Source organism: Girardinichthys multiradiatus, chromosome 19, assembly GCF_021462225.1.
Source record: "Girardinichthys multiradiatus isolate DD_20200921_A chromosome 19, DD_fGirMul_XY1, whole genome shotgun sequence".
NCBI lineage: Eukaryota > Metazoa > Chordata > Actinopteri > Cyprinodontiformes > Goodeidae > Girardinichthys > Girardinichthys multiradiatus.
This window is the reverse complement of record NC_061811.1, coordinates 15,815,352-15,826,994: the sequence shown is the minus strand read 5'-3', so window position 1 is coordinate 15,826,994 and position 11,643 is coordinate 15,815,352. Positions and strand designations below refer to the sequence as shown.

The 11,643-nt window shown below is 39.8% G+C and overlaps 1 protein-coding gene across 1 annotated transcript; it reads right to left on the bottom strand.

Annotated features, from left to right (window-relative positions):
• Window positions 1–7,543: 7,543 nt before the first annotated feature.
• mycla (MYCL proto-oncogene, bHLH transcription factor a) lies at window positions 7,544–11,156 on the bottom strand. Its single transcript, XM_047346259.1, has 3 exons — window positions 10,809–11,156; window positions 9,887–10,440; window positions 7,544–8,824 (listed from the first exon to the last, which is right to left on the bottom strand). Exons 2-3 carry the CDS (start codon window positions 10,392–10,394, stop codon window positions 8,268–8,270), a joined length of 1,065 nt encoding a protein of 354 aa, XP_047202215.1. The 5' UTR covers window positions 10,395–10,440; window positions 10,809–11,156; the 3' UTR covers window positions 7,544–8,267.
• Between the last annotated feature and the right edge of the window lie 487 nt (window positions 11,157–11,643).

The following is an 11,643-nucleotide window of genomic DNA, read 5'->3' as shown; positions in this document are numbered from 1 at the left end:
AGCTGCTGATTTTCCTGACTGCTTCTGGGGAGGTTCACCGCTGTTCAGTGTATGCTCTTTTCATTTTGGTTTGCTGGAGTCCCGAAGCCTTAAAAATGTCTTTCTCACCATTTCCAGACTGATAGATGTCAATTACTTTGTTTTCAGTCTGTTCTTTTTTCTTTACATTGAGGGATAATATATTGCTTTTTTAAATTTTTTAGGTTACTTCATATCAGAGAGGTCCTTTTTAAGTGATTCCTAAATTCTACATGTCTAGCATCGATCAAGATGTGACTATTGAAATCCAAGAAAATATTGTTAACAAGGGGCAAAATCATATTTTTCACATAGTTGTTTAAATTCTTCCTTTAAAACACAGAGTCATTATTTGAAAGTTGTGGTTTGTTTTTACTCTCGTTGTCTTTGTCTGATATTAACATTTATTTAATTATCAGAAACACATAAGAGTAATTTATTATTTTATAGCTTCATTTAATTTCTAAATTTGATGTATCACATAAAAGATACTTTGACTTATACCAACAAGCATTCAGACAACACATTTTCAGGATAACCCTTTAAGGTCACAGAGTCATCTGTGGGATTAGAGGTTTTTGTGACAGGGCATTATTTAAAAGCCTTGGAGGAAAGCAGTTCATGTTTGTCAGTGGTGTCTAAACGTTTTGTCACATTGACCAACATCATCCGGTTGAAAATATTTGTAGAAACAAAATAAAATGTTTTTTAAGTAAAAACGTAAAAAAGGAAAAAGTTATTTACTCTTGAAAAATGCTTGCCATCAAGTTTAATTCATGTAAGGATGTGGTTATATTTACTATGGAATTAAAATAAAAGCAAAAACATGGGGTTAATAAAAGATTAATACTTTGTTTTGCACCTAACATTTTTCTATTTAAAGCAGTTTTTCAGCACCTTGTTTGAAAGGCCTCAATATAAATCTCAATCTAAAAAAAGTATAAGTTTGTACCAATCTGAGGAACAATCTTAATGAACCAACTGTGTCTTGAACTGCAGTTGTGGGCTACACTAAATCATTCCGAGGGCCACAGTTTTGGCCTGAGAACCACAGTTTGGATACCTCTGTTGTAAGTGTAAGGTCAAATCTGTGTTTGACGACCTATAAATCTGGTAGTCTTTTACTCCAAAGCTCATTCAGCGGTTAAACTTTTACCAGTTTCTTCTTGGTCTTAATCACATTGTCCTATTTACCATCAGCATGTGGGTCAGAGATAAGCAGCTAGTTGTGCCAGTAACTTACAATCATAAACCCGTGCAAAGTGTTAATGGTCTGTTACCTTCTTTGTTCTGCTGTCTTAGCACACATAATAACTAATACACACATGAGATACAGACAAGAACGCACCCACACAGAGATGGTGCAAATATTGCTCAATGTGTTTGTGTTATTCCTCATAAAATACTGCAGAGGTAGGAGAATCTTCACTGCAACGGCAGGAGGATGTTAACAGTTGTGAAATCCCACTTTCCAGGAATGCAGGTGCAATGTTGTTGTTTTTTTTTTTAATCTTTTTTTCATATTTGCTCATTTAAAAGCCCATAATGGGAGGTCACAGGGACAAACAGCCAGTTTCCACGGGTTTTATCTTGCAACTAGTTTATCTGAAATGCCAGAACAACAAGTACGACAAGTACTTTCTCCTGTCTTGGAAGCACGCCAAAAACATGATGTGCATAGTGTGATCCGTTTCTTTGGTTTTTCAGCCAAATTTGCAGGTTGGGTTTAAACAAAATAAATGCACCCATTCTTTGGTTCTTGCATGTGTTATAGCGAAGATGTGCGTCACCTCAAACATGTTGGACAATTAGCAATAATTAACTTAGATTACTCTCCACCCTCCCAAATCATCAATTTTCTACATTCCCCTCTTTGTTTGAGCTCATCCCAACCCTCCGTGTTACCACCAAGAATGATTTCTTAGCTGCAAGTAACTCCTCTGATATGAAAGGGTACTCTGAAAGGCCACAGGCGGACATGTGCACAAGCAATCACTCGTGCAGTTTAGCAGTTGTTCAGCATGGCTAGAAAATCTGGTCTGGCAAGTTAACTGTCGGAGCTGCGCAAACGGTGGGATAAAGAGATCTTTCATCCTCTTTCTCTGAAGAGAAAGACCATTTGACACAATTAAACAGCACCTGAAGAGTTTTTATTGTCAATATTTGCACATATGGGAGGAGATAAGGCCCCTCTTTGAATATTAAAATGCTTTTTTTTTTTTTTTTATAACTGATCTGAGGCCTTTTCACAAATATCTCCATTAAATCCAGAAACAGAGCATGTAAAAGGAACCTTTTGGATTTCACTTTCCTAAAAACAATGAACATACACAGTAAGATGCCATCTTTTGTTCATGTCTTTCAGGTTTTTGTATCTGCATCCAGCTCACTCTGAAACAACCACTTTGCATGTTGCATGTTAAAAAAGATCATAACATGCAAAGCATATCTTGTTAAGGGAGTAGTAAACATTTATATCACCAGTATTGATATTTTTCTAGTTTATTTTTTTGATTTTAAGTGGTGGTTGTATTGTAACAGGAAATGCATTAGACACATTTGCTACTATCTGGTCCAAAACCTGACATTTCGTGGTTATTTTCACTTCCTGATGAGATACAAAGAAGAAGCATCACTGCAGCAGTTTAGGACAATCTTAGGAAGGATCTAGGTGTTTGCTAAAACTGGTGTGCATCAGGTTAGTGTTATCTGATACACTGTTTGATTCATTTGTAGCTTAAAGTGCCGAGTTCCATATAGAAATACTAAACATAGTGCCAAAGTTGAGTTTTCTTATTAGTTGTGTCTTTGCAACACCTTCAGCAGAGCTTCCTGGGTTCAAATGCTGGTTAATGAAGGGGAATAAAGTGTTGTGAAACAAAACAGCAACCTGGGGGTAAAGTAATCACGAACAGGTAAAACAACAACCACTCCCGGCAGTAACAAAGATGAGTGAGCGGCAAGACGGTTGGTGTTCAGGGAGTGTCGGGCTCCTCTGTCTGGCTGGACTACCTGAACTACATGGCTGCTACAAGTTGATTAAACTAATGGTTGGAGCTCAGAGATGACTCATTCGGGCCTGCAGAGGCTCATCGTGTGTGAAGTCATCATGAGGGCAGCAGAAAATGAAATGTGTGAAGTCATCCTTTATTTTAGGCATTCAGGTAAAGCTTAAACTGAATTCTGCACTAAGAAAAACAGCAGATATTTACTGCTAAGGGTTGAACAGAGAAAATCTGACTAAAACCTGTCAGCAATGCAAGAGGATATATGAGATTAAGTTCTAACTTAAAGGGTCAAACTGCAAGTCTTCCAACATAGGTGTTTCACTTCAGTGAACAGATAAAACAATCACATTTTACTTGTAACATCTTTTGTCAAATTTTTGTCACATTTATTCACTTTACACGTACAAGCTTTAACTTATCTTATTGCGATTTTACGTAGTTCGTAGCCATATTTCAGAAAGCTAAATTTTGGTTTTGTCTGGCCAGAGAACCTTCTTCTACATCTTTGATCTGTCACCTATATGGCCTGGGGAAAACTGTAAATAGCTTTTGGGTTTCTTTCAACAAAGGCCTCTTCTTGCACAACTAATAGTTGTCCTGTAGACAGATTCTCCCACCTGAGCTGTGGATCTCTGCAGCTCCTACAGAGTTACCATGTCCATCTTGGCTTCTCTAAATTCTGCTCTCCTTCTCCACAATGTTACCTTCTGTGTTCCTTGGTCTTCTTGGTTTGTTCCAAAAAGTATAACAAACTTCTGAGGCCTTCACAGAACAGTTGCAATTATACTTTAAGTTAAAATTTCACATAGGATACTATTTGCTAATAAGGCAATGTCTGAAGGAGGTTGGTTGTACAGTGTATCTTATTTCCGTGTATCAGAGTAAAGGGGGCTTAATACAATCTTAATTTACTATGACAAGGCTTAATCCTTGTCATACTTTTCAGATTTTTATCATAAAGCAATCTTGAAAGCCATGCTCTATTTGCTGCGGTGACATTGGCTCAGGTGGTAGGCATTCGTCCTGTTTGTTCTTGAGGGTTGTCGGTTCGAACCCCCACTCCATCTGTCTTAGTTGTTGTGTCCTTGGGCAAGATACTCCACTTGCATTGCCTGCTGATGGTGGTCAGAGGGCCCGGTGGCGCCAATTATATGGCAGCCACACTTCTGTGGCTACAATGTAACCTACCACTGTCAGTGTGTGAATGGGTGGATGACTGATTGCAGCATAAAGTGCTTTGGTGTCCTCAAACTTGATAAAGCGCTATCCAAATGCAGGCCATTTACTATTTTCCTTTTCACAATTATACACTGTTTTGTATTGGTAGATTACATAAAATCCAAATAAAATACGTGGTGGTTGGGAGCTGTAACTATTAGTAGGCACTGCATTTTATTTTCACAGGCAACACAACAAAAGACATTTTGTCCATTCGGGCAATTTGGCTAAACAATGTATGTGTTAATGCTGACATATCCAATTATCATAAGTCTGCAATAAAATCAAATCTTTCACAACCTCTTGTTTCTGGAAACACAGTTGTAGTTCTTGTGTGAATTATGCCCTCGGCAAGCTATTCCTTCTGCCATCCCCTGACCAATTAAAATACAAACAATTATCTGAGATTCTGGGGTGGGATAAAATGCAGTGCAGTCCCAAACAAAGCAATGAGCTAATGTTATTCTCAGCAGCAATCAGAGGATACCTAGTCAACACATAGGTGCACCAGCTCCCCACTGACTGCAATAGATAAATACAAAGGAATAAAGTAAAAGCTGACAGATGAGTTGTATTTTTCTATCTGGTGTTCATGCTCCCCCTTTTCTTATGCTGCCCTGGTCAACTGCCCATGTGGTCCACATCAAAACCAGCGCTGCACAGATATATTTTTTCCACAAATTATATTTTTTCTACCTTTTGTTTAAAGTTTTCTTATAATCATTGCCATCAATGTTGTTGTAAATATTATCACAGTGGTACTTCAGACCGTTTAACATTTTTATCAAAACATGCTTACTGATGTCACAGATAACAGCCCATGTTTTATTACACTTTGTGCTTTCGAAATATATATTTTTTTATTTAGTTTTATGTGTGCTTGCTCTGTTTTTTTTTCCAGTGTATTTATCTATTAATCTGCTTCTGTCCTGTTTGCAACCATCTGGGTCATGGTCATTGTGAGTTAACAAGGGAGGAAATGGTTCTGCCTTCTCATCTATTCACAACATAACAAGAACGCTCCCTCCCTAATACACTGACTCCCCTTCCAGGCATCTGCAGGGTGTTTGGGAAATGACCCTGTTATGGGTCAGCTATATCCTGTCTTGGTCTGGTAAAGCAGCCTTGGCCAACTTCAACCAAATCAGACCACAATGGTGTGGATACTGAATTTTTATGTATCTCCATTCTCTACTGTGACAAGCAGGACTCACCATATAGATGTCCAGAAACTAATTTTAATGATCAATAACGAGTTGATGATACAATTTACAGTAAATTTATGTTCAAAAGTTTTTTTGACCAGTTTGTCTTCCTCTCAGAGCACATACCTGCACTGGATTCAAGTAGCACTTCACACAAGACACCGACTGTATTCATGTGAGTGTGACCTACTTCCTTAGCACATCAGGTGGCAGCAGCCACTGCAGAGGGGAGGATCCACAACACACACATGCAGTCTCTCCTCAAGGGCAAGTCTGATGGACTGTGTTTTAACATCCTAAGGACCAGCAGCTGGTGCACAAAACAAATACACCTTTAAAGGATAGACACACATAAGTCTTATGTGTGTACTCAATGTGAAACTGTGGTTAATCAATACATTTACTTTTTTGCTGAAAACAATAACACCGTCTTCAGTGCTTTATGCTTATAAGGAGAGTAATAGTGATGCTTCTAAAACAATGGAGAGAAATAAGACATAGGTCTTAACAGCGATGCATCAAAACATTTTTTCTTGGTATTGCTGAAGTTTTAGAGCTGCAATGACACAGGAGATTTTCTGGTACTGCACTGTATTGGCTTTTTGTGTTACTTGGCAATTATCTGAGGGAACAAAGATCACATGTGGAGTTCCTCGGGGTTCCATTCCTGGACCACTTTTATTCAATATGTTTATAATCTCTCTAAACCAGATTATGCTGTATTAGTTGATGTGTTGCTTTTCCTATGTTGATGACACACAACAATATATTTCTCTCACCACATGACCAAAGTCCAACAGTCAATGAGTCAAAGATGCAATCTTTATGATACAAACCTAATCTATTCAGTGCTTTCCAGTCAAGATTTTGACCAACTCCATTGGTGAGAGTTTTGAATGACATATACAGTACATCTTTATAGCAATGTATCTAAACTTTGGTCTTGGTATCATCTTACTGCTGCGTTCGACACAGTTGATCTTAACATATTAATTGATAGATTGGAGAAGTGGATAAGATTTTCTGGTATTGTGTTAGATTGATTCAGTCTTACATCATTTGATAATCAAAAAAAGATATACTCCAAGAAGGAAATTTTGTGATTCCAGCTGTATGTAAAAATGAGGGAACTAAATAAAAAGGCATGCATATTAATAGAAACAGAACAAAAATATAAAAAATCTGAGCAAGCAAAGATCTCATGTGGGATTCCACAAGGCTTCATCCACAGACCACGTTTATACAAGATCTACATGCTCTCCCTGACTCAGATTATGGAGTATCACAACATCTGTAACTATATCTATGCTGGTGACACACATATTTATATCTGTGTATCATCACATAACCTACAGTAAATGTCCATGCTTTTGGTCCCACAGTTGCCAAACTAGGCACAAGCACAGCAAGAAAGAGACGTAGTTGTTATTGACTCAGACTTATATTTTAACAATGAAAGAAATTCTATTACTAAAGTAGCCTAATGTTGTCTAAAAAGTATTGCCAGAATGCAAAATTTCCTGTCCAAAAACAGAACAGAAAAAATATGCTTTTTTTTTTCTCAATAGCTAAAGTTTTGGTTATTGCTCTACAAGGCACTTTATAGTCTTGAATCTGAAAACATTTTCTGGTCAGATATGACCCATTTAAAGCTCTCAGATCACCAGAGACTTGTTCAGCATTACAAGGACCAGACCTAAGCAAGGGGAGGCAGCATTTAGTTTGCATTTCAAAATTTCTTTAGTTTTATGTGATGCTTACATTTTTCCATTTCTTGTTTTTAATTTGTCTTTAAAGCACTTAGAATTACCTTGTGTGAATAATGCCATACCAATAAACTTGCCTCATCTCATTTGAAGCAGGGTAATACAAAATCAGCATGTGGTGGATGCTAATCGGGTGGGATGATAAATCTGTGTAATTTGCTACTTCTGCATTAAATATTCGAAATAAGCTTCCACACTGGTGCCAGCTCAGGCTGAGTGATGTTTCTGTGGTAACCGATAACGCCTAAATGTGTGCAAATTTAATCTGATGTCGAGGCCAAAATATGTCAGTTAGTGTTTGCTGGGAACAAAACAAAAACACAAAATGTTTGTATGCAAATATAGTATAAAAATTTAATGATGCTTTGTGGTTATCATACTTTTAAAAAAACAACAGCAATCAGAGAAGCATGGAAATCACAAAGTGACATGTGAATATAAAGTACAGCGGTGCTACTTTTTCCTTTTTTGTCATTTTTCCTACTTTCTTAACAAAAAATAGAAGTCTGGTGCCACAGAGGAGCAAAGTTGTAAGACAAACCCTGGCTTTTTCTCCTGCACTCGGAGAAATATGCTATTATTTACAAAATGATTTGTACATCAAGTCATTATTCATTTGCGCTTGCTGACAGAAAGGCATTCACACATATATTCAATGTTCAATGAAATGAAAACATGAAAACAAAGATTTTTTACTCATCCTGACTGCTTTAAATGTTTATAAAATATAAACAATTTCTCATCACAGAATACCTGGAAATATCTTTGCTTTAGCAATAAAAGACAATTATGACCCAATGTTCACAACTGTGCAAATAAAAAACAAATAGCATATTGTATCAAACTGCTTCTTTCAATAACAGGTTCACAGGACTTGGCAGTGGATTTGACAGGAAGCCCACAGCCATACAATTTAATTCAGAACATAATTCACAGCTATTTACATGAGACAAGTTGCGCTTATGAAAGAATAGCTTTTATTGAAAGTGACAAGTAATTGTTTTTTGAGGGTAAAAGTTATCTGCTCTTAATGAGGCAGTTATTATTGAGTCTCAGGAGCGTTTCAGTTCAGATAATTTGCGGAGAAGCTGCTGCTGCCTGGATCTGAGGCGCTTTTTCTCCTGAAGGTGCCTTCTCTCGCTGAGATGCAGCTCCTCCAGGTAGTCTGTCGCCTGGGTCAGGATGGCCACCTTGGGAGCCTTGGCTGACTCTAGGCAGGGGATCTGATCCCGCAGAGCAGTGAAGCGGGATCTGAGGTCGTTCCTCCTCTTCCTCTCCAGGAAGTTATGGTTTCGCCTGCGGTCAGTGTCCTCTGCATCTGAGTTTAGGGGCGTATCCGAAGGGGAGGGCGGCAGCTGATGGGATGCTGTGCAGGCACGCTTGCTCAGAGGCTCCTCTTCATAGTCATCATCATCTTCCTCATCCCCTTCTGGGTCGCTGTCCGGTGAGCGAGCTGCATAGTTGTGCTGCTGCCGGTGGACAGACACATGGAAGCGTTTAGGGCAGGGGTCTGCACGGACCCTGATGGTGACCGGTTTCCTCCCACTCATCAGCCGCACTCGGTTCTGCTTGCTCTCCACAGTGACCACATCGATTTCTTCCTCATCATCTGTCATCAAAAAGGGAAATAAGTCATGAATTCCCACTGAGAAGGTTCATATGAGGACACTGCAGTGCAATTGTATGACAACAGATTTCTACAAACTGCGTTAAAGTGTAACTAAAACAGCAACAAGGAAGTGATGCTTGCGATAATGAGTCTTCAATCAGTGGCTATTTAATCTAAATGAGGAGATACAAAGGCGGAGGGCAATAATTAAGATAGTCTAGATAATGCTTAAGTTCACTCTGTAATTGTATTAGGAAAGGAAACTGCAGGGGCGGCACCAAAGGGGGCTGAAGCATCCATCCCTATAAATTTGCCACGCCACCCCACCGCCCCTTTTCCAAGACTTATTTTTTTATACCATATGCCAGGCCTGTAGTTTTCGATGTAACCCCCCCCCCCCCCTTTTTAGTAAAACTGGTTCCTGTGGCAGAAAAATGGGCCTTTAAAGCACCTTTACTGGTGCTGCCCTCCAATGATATTAGGATTACATGTTTCGATTGAAAAAATTACGAGCATTACAGTATCATGAACACTAACTTTTGCATGGGCAAAAAAACATGCTACTATCAATTATCAATTTTGGTAAAAAGCTACTTGAACTTACAAATATGAAGCAGTCTAAAATAATCCCAAGGAGCAACAAGATTTTTTCTTTGAATAACAGATTCAAATTCAGGGTCCAACACAGCAGCCTAACTAAATAAAACTTAAACTATGCTGTGGCTTTTGATTATGGTGTGCCATTCAATTATTACTAGTAGTCCTTATTTGGCCCCTCTTAACACAACTTTCTAGAGGCGCCCTTGTGTGCAATGGCAATAAATCATGAAGACAAGGTAAATCCGCCCCTCTAACTGCAGCCAAAGATAAAGAAAAGATCTGTTTGCGTCAAAGTGATAGGGGCGCGGTTTTTAAAAAGCAGCATGAGTTGGTAAGGGCAAGCAGGAGGCGCTTTTGTCAAAGAAAGAGACAAAAACACGTTTTATTTGAGGTTGAATTGGATAACCCCTCGCCTTGCTATTTATCAAACCCAGACGCAGGGCAGGGTGGGGCCGTACTTACCAGAAGAATCGGAGCGAGACTCTGAGCCAGACGACGCCGGCTTCCTGCAGCTGTTGGAGGGGAAGGTGAGGACGGCGGCGGGGTCGACGCAGTCTGTAGCCGCGGAGAGGAGACCACCCGTAGAGGCGCACTGCGCCTTGGTGGCCCGGACTGAGATCTGCTGGGGCGCCGGGGTCTGCGCCGCAACTTCCGACACTTTCCCGAAACTACTCCACATGCAGTCCTGGATGATGTGGGCGCTGAGGTTATCGAAAAGCCCCGTGGGGTCGGACGTGAACGGACCCTCGCAGTCCTCGTCCTGCCCCAGCACCTTGGACACCCAGCTGAGCTTATCCCCCGGAGAGAGGTGCAGGGCCTCGTTGCTCAGAGTCCGGTGGGGGGACATGGGAGGGGTGGGCAACAGCTCGAACTTTTTCCAGATATCCTCACTGGGCGCAGTGGACTGGTAAAAATCCTCCTCGGTGTCGAAATCGTGGAAAAAATAAGACTGGAAATAATCAAATTCCATGTTCAGGCTGATAAAATCCGCGCTAATCCCAGAAATGAAGGAGATCCTGTAAAGTGAAGAAAAAAATATCATCTAATGAGACATTATTCCGGGAACAGCTGACATCCAACAAATGGGACCACATTAATAATTGATCCCATCTTGCGGATGCGCTCTTTGCAGTGATGGAGACATGCTTTCAAGGTTCCTGCATACATATATATCATCAGCTTATGTTTAAACATGAGTTACAGTCAATTTAGTGAATAACAAATGTGAGAAATTTAGTAACAGTGAAGCATTTCCTGAAATGTAGTTAGAGCTTTGTTCAGTAGCGCACTGGAGAAGAAAAGTGAGCAGAGACTGGGTTAAAACACGTTACAGGAGCTCTATTTCCTCACAAGAAACTCAACATGTAAGAATTAAAGTACTTACCGGATCTCTGCAGGCAGGATCCAAACGCGCAATTCAGCACATTAAAATCCGCCTTTTTCAGCGGATGAACTCACAAGAAGCTGACACCATCGATTGTAAAGCAGCAGGAAACGACGCTGTCTGCAAATCTGTGACAATTCACTGTTAAAGAGACACGAGTTTAAATCAGAAGGAGAGAAAACAACACCGGGGCTCTGACAACAAACACCAGACCCGCCCGCCTTACAATAGAGAGCCCCACAGTGCGTTTTTCGCGCCAGTGAGAGATTCTGTTATAAGGCGATAAATGCGCAGGGAGGAGCCGCAGCCGCAGCAATGTCTGCTGCGGTAGATCCGGGTAAAGCCCCTTTATTTGCATCAGAGGCGTGGGGGGAGGCGCGCAGAACCCCGCCCCGGTATGCAGCACCAGTCATGGCCACAATAACAGATTTACTACTATAACTGTTTTACTCGATAATGTCAAACTGAGGGAAAAGCAGCCAATTAAATGAGACAAAGTGTATTAGTAATATTTAGACTGAAAGGTTCATTTCAATACAGTGGAATATCATCCAAAAGCTTAATTTATTTAATCAGTTCAGTTAGAAAATTATAGCACATATATTACAGAGATTCATTATGGTGTGGTATAAGTCAAGCCTTATTTTTTATGCTTTATAATTATGGCTTACAGCTGATAAAAAGCTGCGCCTCAATTCATCAAATAAATCACATATTACATAAGACCAATATCAAAAGAATGTTTAATTAAAAACTGTAAAGCTATGGCCTACATAACTACAGGGAAGACCTCTGACGTGACATTTGTCTACCAGACAGTCCTCCACAGGGAGGA